We start from the raw sequence: 19532 nt of genomic DNA, 5'->3' as shown, positions 1-19532 counted from the left end.
AGGATGCTTAAGGAACTTCTCATTAGGTCTTAACCCAGTGCAGGGCTTTTTGAACACAATCACAGGGTCAAAACTTTATTATCTGTTGAAGATAGTCAGGCTCAGTCACTGCATAGTGCGCCTTGTTAATCACCTCCAGGAAGTCTCAGAAATGACAGTCAGCTTGAGCTTCCTATCAGAATGATTAGTTCCATCTAACAATTAATAATTTGTATTATTCCCTCAAAAGTAACATGAGTTGGATTCCCACACTTAGGCTCCAGATGTTTGCTGACCTTATAAAAGAGGGAGGGAGGTGTATGTACCGTCTGCAGGAAATACGTAAAATGTCACAAGTCCAAGCCAAATCTTATTTGGAATACAGGGATTTCTTTTTAATGGAACATATTGTAGTGGGGCAGCAACTCCTTCTTTCTCTTCTTTAAATAAAAAACACTAGATGTGAAAGCTTTCCAGGCTATGATAGTGGAAGATCTAGGATATTCTATAATTTCTATGTAAATTTGTTGTTTCTCTCATAGTAAAAATTAATCCCTAGTGTCTTTTGGTATTTTCCACATATGTCCAACATTCAAGCCCAGATCTTCTGCTATGGCAGTGAGTACCAATGTGGCTTTTAATCTTCCCCAAGGCTGGACTGATTCTCTACACTGGCTGATAATAGTTCCAAGGAATGAATACAGCACCAAGGGAAGTCCCAGTCATGCTTCTTGCTTCAGCCACAATCCCTGTCAGCACCAGGGATATTTTAAAAGCAGGCCTGCCTGTTCTCTCTACCAGAGGATCTCCCTTCACTCTGTTTAGCCTCACACTGCCTGTTAAAATAGCTTTATGACTAACATTCATCAGTGATGTGGCACTAAATAGCCACAACATAGTAGAGGTTCTGGGCCTCAGAAACTGACAGGTTTCAGAGTAGCAGCCATGTTAGTCTGTATCCGCAAAAAGAACAGGAGTACTTGTTTGAGCATAAGCTTTCGTGGGCTACAGCCCACTTCTTCGGATGCATAGAAAGGTATGTTTTGGAAGAAATTTCCCATTTATTTTACTCTTTCAAACGGCTATAGGGCTGGAATTCACACTATTAGTACTAAAAGGAAATAGTATGTTACATCATGAAATCCTGACCCCCATAATTATTTGGCCAGAGAGGAACAAATTACAGCCCATGAGCCATACCAACCAGTCACTTTCCTAATCCCTTCCCTGCTGCCAGCCATGGCACTCAGTGTGGAGCAGCTGTGCCAGCATGGCTTGAAGTGGCTGGGTCCCACTGTACATCAGCATGATGAAGGCCAGGTACGCACCAGGGATAGTGAGGTAGGTGACAAGGCAGCATGGCAGTAGTTCAATGCGAGCCACATGCTGGAGGGAGCACAAGCAACTTTCCCATCGCTTCTGTCCAGCCAGCGCCTCCCAACAACAGGACACCTCCGCCGCCCCATGTGTAGGGCCACAGAAACCAGACATGGAGACTCCCTGCCAGGCCTCCCCCCGCCTCTCCCTTGGATGCGCCCCCCCTCTAGCCAAAGGCCGCGTTAGCGTCTCCCAGGAGGGGGCTCCCCGGCCCACCAGAAACTTTCCACCCTCCATTCCCCTTCTCCCAGCATCTCCCCTGCTGTGCAACCCCCACAGGCCCCGCCGAGGCCGTGAGCGCCCCTCTGCTCTGAGCAGCAGGCCTGGGTGGCGGGCGCTATGGCTGGGCACCGGGCAGCCAGCCGCCAGCCACTCCCCGGGCCCGGAGCCTGAGCCTCCAGGTGAGGGGGCGGGGCGGGTTCCGCGGTCTCCTAGCTGCGGCGGCTGAGGCGCGCGCGCCCGCGCACAACCGAGCACGTCAGCGAGGCGCCGCGCGTGACGGCGGCCCCCATTTCTCGCGCTGGCGGTTGGGTTTTGGGGGAGCGCGGGGAGGCCTCCCCGTCCCAATCCCGTTACCAGCCCGTGGCGGGCCCGGCCGGCGGGGACAGGATGCCGGGGGAGTGGGGTGAGGCTGCCGCTGGGGCCGGGCGCGGCGCTGGGCAGTGACGGGGCGGCGGGCAAGGCAGGGCCCGGGACCAGGTGAAAGGCTGCGGGGAGACCGGAGCCCCGCTCCCGCCCGTCAGCACGCGCCGCCTCGGTTCCTTGGGCACGCGGCGTTTGTCCTGGGCAGCCTGTGCCCGCCCCGCGCTAGGAGCTGGGCGGGGGCCGGCCACGTGCCCGGGGGTTGTGGCGTCGGGGTAGCGGTCAGCGGGGGTGAGCAGTGGGGGCCCGGCAGCCCCGGGGAGCCGCCTTCCGCGGACCTCTTTAAGCTTGGATTAAACCCGCCAGCAAACGTGCACCTTGCCTGAGCGTTCAGCCCAGTGGCCGGCCCGTCACCCCCGTGCGAGCGCCGGGGCTGTTTGTACCTAGGCGCTCTGGCTTTGATGCTGTGATAGGGGTCCCGGGTGGTACAAATTATGTAACGGCAAGAGTTGTTGTAAGGGAGGGGAGTGAATTGTGCCCGAGGTTTACTGGCTAGGCCTCAGCAGCGCTACCAGAAGCGTGGCAAACATCAATGGCAATCCAGTAAAATGATGGTACTTGTGCACAGTAATGTGCATGACAACAGTACTCTGGCTTTGCACCACAAATCCTCACCGGAAACAGTGGCAGCGCTTACTTACCATCTGCAGGTCTGGCTGTGCCAAGGGTGAAGCACAGGAGTAGTTCATTATTAAATCTCCATTCAGTAATATGGAATAGATATGCCTGCTTGTTTGTCAACGCACAAAAGTCTTTAGTTTATAATGTAGTATATTAAGGGTTACATTGCATAGTGGCTTACTGAAGCAGAGAACCTACTAGTTCATCTCTGGAGTACTGAATTCAAATATAAATACTTAAATTAAGGGTGTTTAGAACAAGAATGGAGAATCCGTGATACAGGCTTAGTGCACACTTGATTATAGTATTACTGTTTGTCACAGCTATGTAATTTCAGAGTAGCTGAAGAGGGAAAACACCTATTAGGTAACCTACTCTCTCCCCATAATTTTGGTCTTTCAGCTATTACATTATAAACCCTTATTTTCTGGATGGCTTAACATGGCTGTAAAATTGACTAGCTTGAAAGTTACTCATGGTTTTAGCGTGGCCTTTAAATTATCATACAACAATCCAAGAGTTCTGTAGCTTTGAAAGCAGTTTATCGTTTGTTAAGTCAGTTGTTAACTTCTTCAGCTGAAATTTTTTTAATCAAATGTGGATTATGTTGGTCTTTATGGAGAAAATATTAAGGCAAACAGTTGTTTGAGAAGGCAACTTTTTCCATGTGTGCCAACTCCTTCATTTTCAAACTCTGTTTTGTTGTGGTGTTAGGTACTAATAGATTGGCATATTTTTGTCATGTAGCCCCATTAAGATGCATTGGCCCCAATAAATTAATAGTTTAAACCGGGCACAGGTTTACAAGGAAATACAATAAACAGAGGATGCAGAGGAAGGTTGTATGTGAGGGATGGAGGTAATGCTAGTGAAAGATCTTGGGGTGCTTATTGTGGTTATAGATGCATCTCAGTTTCTCTTCCCTTTGTTTTATTTTAAAAACTAAATTTGAGGGCAAGAGTCAGGAAAGAGTGGTGTTGGAGAGTGATTTAAGTGAGAGTTCAGAGAACCTGAGAACAGAATTTGGCCTGAATTTTACAGTTAAGTTTTAATTTTTTGTTATCTTGATGTATAACATATAGTTGGATATTTCACAGTTGACCCCTTAGAGGAGAATGTACTTTTCACAACTGTAACACATATTTTGTCTGTTTTTTCTTGTCCAAAATTTTATGTAGCTGCAATCAGCTATTTACAGCAATAAGCCTTGACCCTGCAAATGTTTATGCAGAAATGTTTGCTGGATCAAAGTCTTGTACAGTGACACTATAAATCTGTTTATAATGTGGCTAGTACCAAACTCAGAGTGCAGCTGCAAATACAAAGTAAGACCCAGATCCTTCAATTGAATCTGGTAACTCAGACTTGTAGAGTCCCATTAAAGTCAATGGAGCTCCACAGGGGTCTGTACTATGGCACAGGCTCAGATCCTGCAGTCAATGTCCCTACAGATTTAATTTGTCTCCCTCTTAGATGTTACTCTTAAATAAATAAAAATAGTAAGGAAAAGCAAATGTTTGACTAACTTGAAATGAAGTTTAGATAAGGTGAGGGTATGAAGATTCTTCTGGATATTGGGATCAGAATCTGTGGAAAATGATCTTGCACCACCAGTGGGGTGAAAGTGTGGAGGAATGTAGAGGAAGCCTGTGCTGGATGAATTGAGGAAATGGGAGGAGAAACTGGAACAAGTCTATACAAGGTTGTTTAAATGAGGGAAACTTTTACTTGAATCAAACAAATCGGTAGCCAGAGAGGTATCTGAGGATCATGTGGCTGTGCCTAGTTTTTAATCCTTAATGTAATCATGAATCTTAATGTTTTACTGTTCTGTAACATCATCTCTGACTTGTATCTTTTTTGGCTTGTGTTTAATATTCAAAAGCCTTGTATGCATACAGAAATTGCACCAATTTAATTAAATGGTTTCTAAATTGACTTAGTTGTATCAGTGCAACTCCCTACAGTGGATGTTTTGAAATCAATTTAAGAGTGTCCACTGATAAAACTAAGTCAACTTAGAAACCAGTTTAGTTACATCCCACTTCTTTGTGGAGACAAGCATAGGGAAACACATTTTGTTCTGTACATATCCGTTTAATTATACAGTTTAATATACGATTAGTTCTTAGAGCTTCTGACTTTCAGAGAAAAATCCTTTCTTAAACTGACACATATTAGCCTCACATCATGTTGCATTCCTGTGTTTGAAAACATTGCAATGTGGAGTTTTTCAAACAGTACATTCTGTATATAATGGGAATAAATTTATGAACAAAAGAATGCCTTTTCACAAGTTGCTACTTTAAAACGTAACACTCCAACAAGTGTTATTGCATTGTTCCTGGGTTACGTTATGGATGTATCCCTTATCCAAGGCTGTCTTTAGTAATCAGTGGGTGATTTTCCAAACTCCTTAGTGAGTAGATAGGTTGCTATGCTTAAAAGGAAAGAGAGAAAAGGGAGCAGAGACTCTTAAATTTATATTAATACAACTTTTTAAAATGTATTTAGCAGAAGCTCCACAAATGACTGAAACCTCCTTTCTGCCTGGACATTGAGCTGAAGAATTTCATCATGGGTCAACAGATTTCAAACCAGACACACACTGCTATTAACAAGTTGCCAGAAAAAGTAATAAAACATGCATCTTTGGTTCGAGAAAGTGGCTTTCTGACTTATGAAGAGTTTCTGGGGAGAGTAGCTGAACTTAATGATGTGTAAGGCTGCATGTTCTTTATTCCTTTCCCATTGTCGTGTTGTACAAAGACTATGTACGGAATAGTATCTTGGATAGGCTTATTCATAATCTGCTATCAGGTTTTCAAATATATGTCCTTAAATTCTCAAAGTCCATGTTGAGATTGATCCTATATAAATAATTTCAATCAAATCTATTAATATTTCACAAAAATATCAGTGTATGTTTTTATTATAGCGTGTTGGCCCTCATTTATCCTTTTAAAGTGTTTGTGTATAAGAAAAATATTTAGAATGTGAATATGGGGTCTGAAATTGGAAGGTTATCTATTGATGTTTCATTTATTTACAGGGTGGATTTGATTTAAATCCAAATTGATTTAATCACTAGTCAGAAAGAATCGATTTAATCATGGATTTCTACATAAAAGTGCATTCTTGTTGGTTGTGATAACCTTAATACATATTCTTCACAACTCAGAGATGTAGATTTCATTTTTAGAAGGTACATATTATACATTTTTTAAGTGATTTATTTTGAAAACTTTTCAGATTAGTTTTACAACTATATCAGAAAATGAATGATTGGTTATTTCATTTACCAAAGGTAATTGAGGCAGATAGTTCACCTCCCAATGACTTCATAAATATCTCCAATTCAACAGGTAATCATTAATATTTGGAGGATTTTCTTGCCATACTGTATTAGGAGGAGAACATCACCAGACAGACATTTAAATTGTTTTATTTAACTAAATATTATGTATTACATGAATATATTGTCTCATACTATAGAATTAGAATATATAATCCCTATTCCATGATGAGATATCTTTGAGCTATAGAGATATCTTTGAGCTATAATGTATCTTAATTAAAATTATCGTTAGGTTTTTTCCTCAAAAAGCGTTTTATCAAAAAAATCTGATTAAATAAAAATCCGATTTCAAAAAAAATCATTGATTTTTATCCACCCTGTTTGTTTATATTTAAGAGTGTATCTATAATACTTAGCAATTACATAGCTCATTATGGTCCTGAGTAATATGCATGTGAGTAATTTTAGGCACATAAGAACCCTATTGATTTCTATGGCATTGATATAACTGCTGTTCAGGTTTAAATGTGGATGGGTAAATGATGCCAGTGTCTAAGTTTCTTTCAAAGGTGACTTCACCAAGCATTGCCTGTCTAATATATAATGTCGGATTAATGCATCTGTGTTTCAGCACCACAAAGTTGGCTTCTGGCCAGGACAAACATTTGTTGTTTGAAGTGCAGCCAGGTTCTGATTCCTCTGCTCTTTGGAAGGTGGTGGTTCGGATAGTCTGTACTAAGGTAAGATTATCAGAACCTTTAACTCAGGTTTTTAATCTGCAGGTAACTGAAAAAAATGGCTTTTCAGTGAAAATCAAATTGTTGTTCAGTACAATATGTTTCAAAAATATTTGGAGGTATTCCTATACTGTTAAGTACAGTTAGGCTTAAAATCTAGGCCTTCCTAAAAAGTCAATATCAACAGTAACATTTCCATGACCGCTTTTGAACGATTTGCAATCCAGTCATTGGAACATCTTTCTAATGTATAAGAAACAGAAAGTGAAACAAATTGGAGACTAAATTAGTTTAGTTTTATAGTCCAAGCTTGACAGAGGTTGCATATTAATAAAGGACATTCAGAATGAACTTCACTGGGAGATAAAATTCCTACACTCTTAAAAATGAAGTGAATCTTTCTTTAATTTGAAACTTTGACCTTTAATGGTATTAGTTTAGGCCTGATTGTGCAAGCTGAACCATGTAGGCAAATCATTTTTATTGGGGCTTCACAGCAGTTCGACGATCTTGCAGGATCAGGACTTTATTGTGACACTTCAGTTAATTGTAGGAGCAAGATAGGTTTCCATGACACTGTTAAAAGTAACATGCAGCAATAAATGTGTATGACTTCAATTTAATGTTTTTTTTACTGTAAGACTTCATCTTGGCTCTCTGCCCTACTGAAACTCATAATGAACACACTTGTTCAATGATGCTTCATCCTAAGAAAGCAAATAGTGCTACTTTGGAATATTGAATTGTTAGTTTTGCAGTTGATATTCATCCCACAAAACCAGAAGTTGACACTGAAATTCAAAAGGTAACAGTATACAAAATCAATGTGGCAACTATTAAATGATATAAAAACTGGCTAACTGTTCTCAATGCTAATGAGGAGTTACTGAATCAGGGTGGTTTCTAGTGACGTTCCTACGGAGATCTGTTCTTGGCCTAATGTTATTAAATGATATGGCAAGAAATATAAAATCATTACTCTTAAAGTTTGCATATGAAAGAAAAATTGGTGGAGTGGTAAATAAATGACAGGTCAGTTATTCAGAGTGATCTTTGATCCCTTGGTAAACTGGGCACAATCAAACATGCAGTTTTAATATAGTCAAATGCAAAGTTGTAGTTCTAGGAGCAAAAAATCTAGGTAACACTTACAGTCCCCTATCCTTTATCCTGGATAGAGATGACTCAGAAAAAGATTAAAAGGTGAATAATCAACTTGTTGGTGTGAGTCTAAAAGAGTTAATCTACTGCAGCGGAATATCAAGTAGGATTAAGGAGTGGTATTACCATTGTATATGGCATTGGTGAGACTGTTACTGGTATAGTGTGTCCATTTCTGGTGTCAATGCTTCAAGAAGGATGTTGGAAAAAAATTGATCGGGGTTTAGAAATGAGCTACAAGAATAATTTGAGTTCTTAAAAATCTGCTTTACGGTGAGACTTAAGAATCTAATCCATGTATCTCATAGAGACCGTTAAGAGGTGACTTTATTATGGCTTGTAAGTACCTACTTGGGAAGAGATTTCTGGTATTGGAAGACCGTTTAATCTAGCAAACAAGCATAACAAATTCAAATGACTAGAAATTGAAGATAGGCAAATTCAAGTAAGGCACAAGGTTTTTAATTACTTTTCATCACTCAAAGGTTTTGAAATCAAAATTTCATGTCTTTCTAAAATAGATGCTCTAGTTCAGTGATGCTCAGATCTCAGGAGTTCAGGAACCAAGTTAGCGATCAGCATTACTCAAAAGAGCCACAGTAGTGTGAATACATTGTTTCAATTGCTATTCTCTCTCTATATGTATAAAAAATAAAATTCTCACAGCAAAATGACTGACCAAGTATTATTTTATCAACTACAATTGGTTAATAACATAGTAATAGCATCCTGGTTGGTTAATAACTTAGCTTAGTTAATATTTAAATCACACAGTGTTTTAATATCCTGTGCTGCAAAGAGCTTCAGGAGACACATTAAAGAGCAACTTGTGGCTCCTGGGCCTCAGTCTGAGTAACACTGTTCTAATTCATCCAGAAGCTATTTGCCTTGAAATGGGAATTGTTGGTTGAAATTCTGTGGCTTGTGTAGTGCAGGAAGTCAGACTGGATGATTATGATCTCTTCTGGCCATAACCTCTATTATTTTAGTATCTTTAAAGACAGCATTTACTGCATTTTTAAATAGATCACTTGATAGTGTTTTTTGTAATACTTTGTCATTCTTAGTTTTCTTAATTTTTTTACACGTTACTTTAGCTTGTCAAGTGATACCCAGAATCTTAATAAAGCTCTTGAATTCCTTCAATTAGAGTTCAAATCCAGCATAGCTCAAGACTATTCTCTGGACTAACAATTTTTAATATAGCTTTATTTTTTACTTTTAGCCTACATATAAAAAATTGGGCTGGGGCAGGTACTTTGAAGAACAAGATTTTCATGATGACTTCTATCAAGACAGTCATCATTGTAATCATGATAGTGGGTACTGTATAATTTAGATACTGGCTAGGCTAAATTAAGCCCTAAAAATGAAACAATAGATTTCTGTCCAAGGTTTTGTTTATGCTTAAAGTTTCTAGACATAAATGCTTCTACTTAATTATAGCTTAATATAGTTGAATACCATAAGTCTAATGTGATGCAAATATCACACGTAAGCTCGTATTTTCCAATGCATTTGATCATATTTACCTACCTACCTATGTTGAGAAATGATGGCAGATAAATTTACTCTTTGTTACGTAATACAAATCTATTTATAAACTTTTGTATCTTTAGATAAACAAAACAAGTGGCATTGTAGAAGCTTCAAGAATTATGAACTTGTATCAGTTTATTCAGCTTTATAAAGACATCACAAGTCAAGCAGCAGGAGTTCTTGCACAGAGCAGTGCCTCTGAAGGGACTGCTGCAAGTCTGTCACCTGTGTCATCTTGCCAGGCCAGCTTATGGATGGGAAGGTAGTTCAATATATTACAGGTTGTGTATGTGTATATATATATATATGTTTGTTTGTAATAACTGTACACCCTCCAAAATCATATTAAATCTGAACTGTTACCATCCAACACAGTAAATGTGGGTAGAACAGATTTTGTCTGCCAAACAGTGAGCATGTTACCAAAAAGGATGTGGTGTAAATACTTGTAATCATGTAGTTGACTCTGAATCACCATTGGTGCCTGTACACAATAGGCTTGGAATAGTCTTTTTAGTTATTATAGTCTAATATAAACCTAGTATATGTTGTCTCTTCTGAGTGAGGAAACAGAAGGAAATGAAATCAGCTGTGGCTACAAAACTGTTTTCAGTTATGTTTGTTTACACAGACTTAATGTTATTGTTCCCACTTAAACTTTCTTTTCCTCACATTTTGGCATTTGGAAATTCCCATCTGTTGTCATTTGAAAGTCATCAATGCTAACCATAATTTAACCTGTAAGACTGGAAAAAAAACATGTACTGGTTCATAGGTGTTGACATCCTGCTTTGTTAGCTAGGAGGAAAAGCAACAGATTGAGATCAGCACATGCAGTACCTTTTAGTTTAAAATTTATAAAATGGTTAACGTGAATGTAGTGGCAAGAAGCTTTGCACTCTATCTCCATGTTGAAAAGTTGCTATTGATAACTGTTTAAATGTAAAGTTTGTATTACCTTGAAAGTTAAATGTGAAAGTTGAAGTAAGGTAGGGAGATGTTTTAAACAATGATAACTAAGGGTATGTCCAGACTACCCGCCGGATCGGCGGGTAGCGATCGATCTATCGGGGATCGATATATCGCGTCTCGTCTAGACACGATATATCGATCCCCGAACGCGCACCCGTCGACTCCGGAACTCCACCAGGGCGAGCAGCGGAAGCAGAGTTGACGAGGGAGCCGCGGCCATCGATCCCGCGCCGTGAGGACGGGAGGTAAGTCGAAATAAGATACATCGACTTCAGCTACGCTATTCCCGTAGCTGAAGTTGCATATCTTACATCGACTCCACCCCCCCCAGTGTAGACTAGGCCTAAATGGAATCATTCGCTGTAAAACAATGCTATTTCTGAGTAACGGGTGAGGAAATAACTATAGCAAAGCTGGCAAGCTCCAGACTGCAAGCTCCAGTTGTTTGAGGGAGTGAGAGAAAGGAAGATTATTCAGAATAAAGATAGTACAGTGTTCTTAAACTGACATACAAGAGTTGGTTTAGCAATTTAAGAGGCCCTGTGCACAGAACTTGTGGTGGGAAAAAAATCTGTTGCACTTTCGAAACAAGTCATTGTTCTGGCTTTTTTAAGAAGGGAGAACACCTATTGCCTAGAAACCACTTAACAGAGATGCTGGAATTTTGGCTGTGAACAGGAAAAATTCCCAAAGCAGACGCTCGTGTGGATACACTGATGAAACTCCTAATGTAGATGGGGAAGCACCTCTATTTGTGTTAGTGAAGTTGAACCTGATTTCAGGAAGAATTAGACTCCTATAGGGCAAATAATGGCTTTGCTTGTCTACATTAGGGCTTGCACTAGTACAGTTATATCAATGCCTAGAAAAGGCCACCTTATCCTCTTGTTGACTCCTTAGCAGGGGGATATTTTGGCCCTGTCTCTTTGAGCTGTTAGAGTTATGTGGTTCCTTTGGTGTAGTTTGTATTCTTTAAGAAAGAATATACTAAATTTAAACATGTGGCTTGCTCTTCGGGATTCTGTGATAGTTAGTCGTTCTGGCTACCAGATATGAAGCTTCTGAAGTCTTATACTGTTGGTCTGCTGTTCACTTCAATGTCTTAAACAGTTTGTTTTGTAAGGTGAAACTTCCAGTGGTTTTTGATATGGCTGTACAAAGCACCAGTAGGAAAAATGACTTTTTTTCAATTGATCTGTAATATAAAATCATGACTACGAGGTTCATTATACATGACAGCATCTTTAAAAAAAAAAAAATAGCATTTAGCAACACCGAAGCTCAGATAAGTGTGCAGCATCCAAACACTGAGCCATGCAACATGGGAGTTGCATGGCTATAATCTGTGGGCAGTATCTGTTTCTCTGTTTTTAAGATGTATGAAAATAAAATACTTGTCAGACTTAGACTTTAAGGTCAGATGGGACCATCACGATCATCGAATCCAGTGGTCTCTAACCTTTTTACGCACAAGATCACTTTTTGAATTTGATCTACCCTGCCCCTTCCCCAAGGCCCCACCCCACTCACTCCATTCCCCACTCCCTCCGTCGCTCGCTGTCCCCCACCCTCACTAACTTTCACCGGGCTGGGGCTGAGGGGTTTGAAGTGTGGGAGGGGGCTGAGCCTGGGTCAGGCCTGGGGTTGGGGTGCAGGAGTGAGGGGTGCAAGCTCTAGCAGGGACTTTGGGTACAGGTGTCATGTGGTCACACTGCACCCAATCTCATAGAATCCACTGGACATTTCATGAGTTTTACTTTTTATTAGTGTCATTTGTGGTTTATAGATTCAAAATCCTTCAGGGATTGTCACAAATCAGTGTAACGTTCTCAACTGTGGGGTGTGCATTGGTTGAGCCTGGGGCAGGGGGTTGGGGTGCAGTAGTGAGGGGTTCAAGCTCTGGGAGGGAGTTTGGGTGCAGGAGGGGGCTCCAGGCTGGGGCAGTGTGTTGAGGTGTGGGAGGGAGTTTGGGTGTAGGAGGGGGCTCCAGGCTGGCGCAAGGGGTTGGGGTGCAGGAGGGGGGGTGAGGTGTAGGCTCTGGCCGGGAGGCGCTTACCACAGGTGGCTCCCAGTCAGCGTCGCAAGGGGCTCAGGCAGGCTGCCTGCCTGCCGTATCCCCATGCCGCTCCCGGAAGCAGCTGGCACATCTCTGCGGCCCTGGGGGGGGGGGGGGGGGGGGGGGGGGGGGGCGGGGCCCTGTGCCCTCCCCCCCCCCCCACGCCCCCCCCCCGCAGCTCTCATTGGCCAGTTCCTCCCTCCCATTCCCCCCAGGGGCTGCAGAGACGTACTAGCAGCAAACTGCTTCTGGGAGCGGTGTGGGGCCACGGCAGGCAGGCAGGCAGCTGTCTGAGCCCCGTTGCACTGCCGGACTTTTAGCGGCCCGGAGATCACGATCAACTGGCAGAAGAGGCTCCAGGATCAACCAGTCGATTGTGATTGACGAGTTGGTGACCACTGTTCTAATCTGACTTCCTGCACATTGCAGGCACAGAACCTCATCCACCTACTCCAGTAATAGACCCCTAACCTCTGACTGAGTTACTGAAGTTCTCAAATCATGATTTAAAGACTTCAAGTTACAAAGAATCCACCATTACACTAGTTTAAACCCGCAAGTGACTCGTGCCTCATACTGCAGAGGAAGGCAAAACCCCCCCCAGGGTCTTTGCCAATCTGACATTGGGGAAAATTCCTTCCTGATCCCAAATACGTCCCCTGTTTAAGTTATGTTTACAGCAGGCACTCTTTCTTCAGTTTTGAGGGACATTATCTAGTTCGACAGCATTTCCTATCTTAAATGTAAGGAATACTTTTGCAGTGGTAGAATCTTTCAAAGTGGAAAAATTCAAATATGACTCCTGTATAATAAATCTTTGTCTTGCCAACTTGTTTCATCTCTGGTGATAGCGAAAGCTTTGGGGATAAGCTATCACTTTGATAGTCTTCATTGAGCTTTCTTAAATGCATTCTCACAGCAATACTGAAAAGAAATATTGAGCCAAAATTGCAAGAGCACCTAAGTAACTTATCACAAATCCTATGAAAATTTAGTGGGATTTGTGCTCCCACTTCAGTCAGGAACTCGAGGAAATCTCACCAGTTATGTTATTCTATAATAGTGGTTCTCAATCTGTGGCCCAGTCAGCGCACAGCTGCAGCCCAAGTGAAACCCCAAGTGCCGTACGGGTAGTATTGGATGTGGCCCACGTAACGCATTCTGGCCCACAATGGTCAATAGGTTGAGAACCACTGTTCTATAAGCTGGAACACAAAAAGGATAAAAAATAGCAGGAGTGGGGGGAGAACTGCATGTGAAATTCCTGCTAATACTACTTACCCAATGTGGGGAAAGAGACTGCAACCTCATCTTACAAAGAATGATAAACTAAACTGGGATGGGACAGTTTAGCAAGACACACTCTTCTTCTCTGATTTAATTTCCTGTTTGTCTTGCATAGGAACATTCAGTCTTACGTTTTTTGGCTGATTTAGTGACTGATTTATTACTGATTTATTGACGCACTAACACTACCATTAACAAATATATTGTACGCATATTTGGGAAAGAGGTATTTTCCTGCTTTTTAGTCACACTCTCAGACAGATGGACACTGTGTTCCCATTTGCATAATCGCTGTAAGAGGCTTTTTTTGGAAGCTTGATACGCTGTACTAGTCTTCAATTATGAGGTGAGGCAATAAGGATGGGATATATGGAGAATAAGAGAATCTATTCTTTTTAAGTGTGGGTATGTTTGTTTGTTTGTTTGGGTTTTTTGGAAGGGAGAGGTCAAGAGCAACGTCCTCTCCATTTAAATGAGCTGATGGATGTAAATCAGATCACTCATGGCAACATACCTGCCAAATGGAAGCAAAGATTTTGAAATGCTATTTGTAATGAGCTTGAGTCAACTTAGCTAGCATCTTCTAATTTTTCATGTCCCTCTATATCTAAAGACACTGAAAAACAAACAGTGAAGCCCTTTCAAGTGTTCTTCTACCCGGTTAATCTGTTTGGTTTTTGTGTGAAATACTCAGTTGGCTAAACTCTGCTTCCTTTCAGATTTTTGTTAGCTCTGCAAGAGCTAGCGGTCACTGAGCAAAAATAGTGAATATTATCTACTTACTTTTTCCTTTCATCTTAACCCCTTCCAGTTAAACAGCATCCCACTCTTGTGTTGCATCTACTTTCCCATCCAGAGTATATTAAAATATCTTTATTGTTTCTACTAACTTTATCTAACACTAGTGAAAAATAAGCAAATGCTTATGTCATCCTTAAAACTTAAGGCTTTCCATTTGTGGCCTGTCCAAACTTGTAAACCTTCCAGGATGTCATCTGTATCCAATACTCTACTCTCTGGATTACTTATAAATTGGCTGCATGTATTTTCAAGGGCTTGGTCCTATGACTAAATACCAGCCCCTTGAAACTTGCTGAAAATGGTGCATCAAGCAGGTACACTAGTATGCGTGTACCAGTAAATCTCTCATACTTAGAAATAGGGTCATAGAAAAGTACAGCTATTAACAGAGAATGGAGTCCCATAATTTATATAGCAGTACATATGTTTTTTTTTAACCTTTTTTTTGCCCCATCTTGATGGGGATGGGGAAACTTTTCAATGTTCCTTGCGTAGCAAACTAAAAAGGCAATCCTAGGCCCATCATTGGTTTTTTTGAACGGAGAGGAGGTTGTTTAGAAGACCTACAGTCCATAACCACCTCTACTTTTTTTTTTTTTCTTTTTTTAATGAATTCAAATGCTTTCTATGGTTATCAATATATTTGGCAGCAGGCCTTGCTATATCCTAACCACTACCTATATTTGTAAAGAATGTCTTCTCATTGACAACAGCCTGAAATAAACTACAAATTACTGATTCTCTTATTTTTGGAAAGGAAATCCCAGGCATAAACTTGGCCCTGAAAGAAGTGCTGAGGACCAGAACAAAAACACTTGAACTACTAGCCATTACATTAGCTGGCATCCATTCTGTATTAGAATAGTTCACAAAACATCTAATCAAAAGACCACCCAAATTAGTCTCTCACCTTTGTTAAACAGTCACAAACCAGGGCAGTGGTTCTAGAAATATAATGCCACTAAATGAAACCCTTTCTGCAATGTTGCCCCCAATGTTCAGTACTCCAGTGCAGTATTTTGAAGAGAGACTTCAACCTGCCCCCTAGGAGATCTTTAAACAGCTGGTCTCTGACATCAGCATCAACTGCAATATTATGGAAAAGGCATTCTGTCAGGGATCCTGTTTTTTAAAAAAAAAAAAAAAAATCAGCTGTTGACTGTTCCAGCCAGTAAACAAAAATTTGGCCTAAACTCAAAGTTAAATTTATTAAAAGCTATATCTGCTTTAGGGTAGCATTTTGGCCATTGAAGGCAGAGTCTGTCCCTGCCCTTATTGTAAAATGTAATGTCCGCTGCTTGGTCAAAGGATGCAATATGGAATGGTTCAGAATAAGAACTTTGCAGACTTCACTTGTCAATATGCAAAGTGATGAGTATATAACCCTTTGTGAGACCAAAAGAGGAATCATGCGATACAAAAAATAGGTTGCATAATCCCAGCGAAGCCCCAGTTTCCTTTGCAGTTTTTTGTTGATGACTTTGGGCCACAATTGTTGCCACAGACAGGTTGCATAATGGATGATATGTTCTTAAGCGCTCTTCTGCTTATTTATCACTAATCTGAATGTTTATATCTACAAAAAATAAATAACTAGTCTGCATGTGCACAAAAAGAATATTTTGAGATAGAAGAATAGTGTTGAATTTATGTTTTGACTGAATAATACTGTTTTGTCTATTGCAGGGTTAAACAGCTGACTGAGGAGGAGGAATGTTGCATCTGCATGGATGGACGTGCTGATTTGATCCTACCATGTGCTCACAGCTTTTGTCAGAAATGCATTGATAAATGGTAAAGTGCTTAACAAGGGAGCTCATTTCTAACATGTTTGGTTTTGGTATGAAGGACTTCTCTGTACCAGTATGCTCTAATATTTAAAGATATCTTTTGAGTAATGTAAATGTGATGGATAGAACCCTTGAGCAAATACCAGGATTGCAGCAGAGCGATGAAGGGTCACTTCAGAATTTGCAAGCATTTGATTAACAACTTGATCCAGAAAAAGCTCTAATTCTTAATAATGACTAGCAGAGAATTCACTTGTAATAGTGAAAGTAGCTGATAAAGCATAATTAGATGTAAAGCAAGTTAATTAAAAATTACAGGGAAACTGATTAACTTTGAATCGATGAAGAAGATTCAGAAGTATGTTAAACTTTTTTTGTAGTTTGTTGCCTATATTAGTCTTAATTCCTGTAAAACATTGTAGACATGCATGAAGTTTTCAAGAAGAGGAAAAGGGGAAACGCATTGAATCTGGCCTCTTGATCTGTTCAGGTCAGAAGTTCCACAAAATTTTTCTCTTTAAAAACTAGTCTAGTCCTCTTTAAATGTTACAAGCATAAGGCAAAATGGAATGCCCAATTATTATTTTTGTGAATAAACATATTGCAAAGGGAATATTTTTAGGTATTAAATTGAGAAGTCTTTTCACCAGTCAAATACTCTAAATTTTTCCTTACATTTGATAAAACTCCAGTACAATAATTTTTGTGGGGGAAAGTTTGTTTTTAATTAATACTAAATAGTATTTTGAAATGTATGCATAACTTTAATTTTACAATATAGTATCAAGTTAGACACAATACCAGCAACCGATTGCCTTTTAGCCTCTCCTTTTGCTCTAAAGTTAGAGCTGAGGACATGATATTGATTAACATGCCAGTCTTTAGAATCATGGGGAAAAGTCAGAGAGCCAAATTCAGCTCTGGTTTACTTGGGCAGCAGGCCCAATCCATATTAATTTAAATGAGTTGGCCATTTACCCATGGCTACATTTGATTCTCTGTGGTTGTTTCAAGCTCTTGATGAGGAGAAAGTCTTTAACACAATACTCACACAGCTTTAATCAAAGAAATTGGATCCCGGTGTATAATCAAACTTACTACTTACCTTGGACAAGTAGGACTTTGTGCCTGTTAGCACTGCAGAACCCACTATCTCTGCTGTGTGAATGAGTTGGTTTCCATTATGATGGTTGATTGACAAAATTGTTAACTAGATTCCATTGCATAGTCTTTATTATTGTTTGATGTATGAGTCAAAACAAAGTTTGACGTCTGGATCCCAAGTTAGGCTTAAATGGTTAGAACTGGAAAAACCTTTTTATTTAACCTGAGAAAATATGATTCTGAGCCACTAAGACAATCTTTATACCATTTTTATCACCTTTAAGAATATTGCTGCACTCAGAATTGTTGACTAATGTTGATTGCAAAGACAATACAAAGGCACTATTCAAGTGATTGGGCTTTCAGTTATGCTTGCAGTCACCTAATCCAGTTATATTTCTCAGTCTCTTAATATACAGAGCATGCAAAGGCTGACAGTAAAAACAGATGCTGTGCAATACTTGCATCTCAGATAGAAGTCTGCATGTTTTTTTGTTTTTGTTTTTTTAACCAACTATTTCTCTGATTTCCTAAACAGGAGTGATCGCCACAGGAACTGTCCTATCTGCCGTCTACAAGTGACTGGGACAAATGATTCTTGGGTGGTGTCAGATGCACCTACAGAAGATGACATTGCTAGCTATATACTCAACATGGTAGATGAGGCAGGCCAGCCTCACAGACCATGATGATGATGACTACTGATAGAAGTACTTGAAAGTTCATTGTCATGAACATCTGCTTTTTCTTCTCATTCCCATTCATCCATACTTCATTTCATTTAGGTGTCTCTTTGGTTGCTGTAAGCTAAAGCTACACTATTCTTTTAAAACACAGGGTATATGAGCTAATATGTCTGGGTGCATTCTTAACTTTTAATATGTAGCTTCATTAAATGCTCTAAACTGTTAAATCACTAACGCTTGTAAAGTTTACTTTAACAACATCTTTTCTGACAAGATTAAGAGCCATTGGAATAATTTTATTAGTATTAATTATAACATAATAGCATTGTGCACCAGCTTTTTGAATACCACAAATGGAACTTTATTATAGAAGATGCAGCGTCTTCTTATTAAAGGGCCTGCCCTGCAGCCTTTTTCCTCATAAGTAATCCATTCTCACACAGCTCATCCCACTGATTTCAGTGGGATGACTCACAGGAATAAAGATTGTTAACACGCGTTAGGATTACACAATTATAACTAAACTGTGAAGTTTTATTGCTGAAATTTGAGAAGCATCTTTTGCCCCTTCCCTCACCCGTGGTCATTTGTTTCTGTTTAGTATTTGTATGTTTTGAGTTAAACCAGTAGTAATTTTTAGTATAGAAAAGTGTTTTAAATCTATTCTCAGAGATTACGGAAACCAGCCGTGTCAACATGTGTGCTTTCCCTTTTTCCTAGCAGAGTAAACCTTTTAGAAGGCTATTTTATCTGATTTCTAAAGTTTCATAGCTAACGAAACTATGCTAAACAGCTTCACACACAGTCCCTAAGATTAAAACAATATATTTCCATAGCTTTTTGATGAGCGACAGCCAAAAATTGTCTTGTGCACTAAGCGTATCTGAAAAGAACTCCCTTTACTGAAAGGCATTGTACAGTAGCTGTCATGGCTTTGTTTCGTCCTGATGCTTTTCGCTTTCTCCATTTTTCCAAGTCACAACATTATTCATACTTTAAAAAAAAAAAAAAGCTAAACTGGTGCTGTACTTTATTTCTACAAGTGCAATATGCCTTTCTGTAGCAGAGAAACTTCTGCTTTGATAACAATAACTTCATTTTGCTTCCAATAGAATTTACAGCTCTGAAAATCTGGTGAAAAGGAAGTAATGATAGGAGTTCACCAAGATACTTCTGTAGTGTTTATGCAGTGAAATATTTAAGTTTATATTTTTTTAAAAGAAGTTTGTCAGTGCCAGTGCACAGGGAACAGACTTTGAATTTTCTCATACATAAATGACATATTGAGCTAATATAATTCTTCTTTTTTGCAATTAACAAATTGAACTGTTTTGACTTAACACTTGGAGTCATACAGATACACTTACATGCAGTTGTTCCATTGAATACAAATGGCAACAAATTCTTGTATAAATTGCAGTTTCATTTGCCATACCTGTTAAAACATAGTGTTGTTTCAGGCAAAAACTGTCATGGCTAGGT

General features: G+C 39.9%; 1 protein-coding gene across 4 annotated transcripts; it reads left to right on the top strand.

Annotated features, from left to right (window-relative positions):
• The first annotated feature begins 1740 nt into the window (after window positions 1-1740).
• On the top strand, window positions 1741-19046 carry RNF141 (ring finger protein 141). 4 transcript variants are annotated; one of them, XM_024196758.2, is made up of 6 exons: window positions 1741-1757; window positions 5134-5339; window positions 6549-6657; window positions 9435-9616; window positions 16157-16264; window positions 17903-19046. In XM_024196758.2, the coding sequence occupies exons 2-6, from the start codon at window positions 5197-5199 to the stop codon at window positions 18051-18053; spliced, it is 693 nt and encodes a 230-aa protein (XP_024052526.1). In that variant the 5' UTR covers window positions 1741-1757; window positions 5134-5196; the 3' UTR covers window positions 18054-19046. The 4 variants fall into 4 exon arrangements, with proteins under 4 accessions (XP_024052526.1, XP_024052503.1, XP_024052512.1 ...); XM_024196735.2 differs by lacking the exon at window positions 1741-1757 and adding an exon at window positions 1826-1981 and having other exon boundaries at window positions 5137-5339; XM_024196744.2 differs by lacking the exon at window positions 1741-1757 and adding an exon at window positions 1826-1981.
• The last annotated feature ends 486 nt before the right edge of the window (window positions 19047-19532 follow it).

This window comes from Terrapene carolina, unplaced genomic scaffold, assembly GCF_002925995.2.
Source record: "Terrapene carolina triunguis isolate 2854851 unplaced genomic scaffold, T_m_triunguis-2.0 Scaffold96, whole genome shotgun sequence".
NCBI lineage: Eukaryota > Metazoa > Chordata > Testudines > Emydidae > Terrapene > Terrapene triunguis.
The sequence above is the reverse complement of the archived record's forward strand: the minus strand, read 5'-3'. Positions and strand labels throughout refer to the sequence as shown.

Coding starts and splice junctions, on each gene's coding strand:
- RNF141 (XM_024196758.2), top strand. CDS start 5,197: ATGGGTCAACAGATTTCAAACCAGACACACACTGCTATTAACAAGTTG. Junction 5,340..6,548: donor GTAGCTGAACTTAATGATGT/GTAAGGCTGCAT, acceptor TCTGTGTTTCAG/CACCACAAAGTTGGCTTCTG. Junction 6,658..9,434: donor TTCGGATAGTCTGTACTAAG/GTAAGATTATCA, acceptor TTGTATCTTTAG/ATAAACAAAACAAGTGGCAT.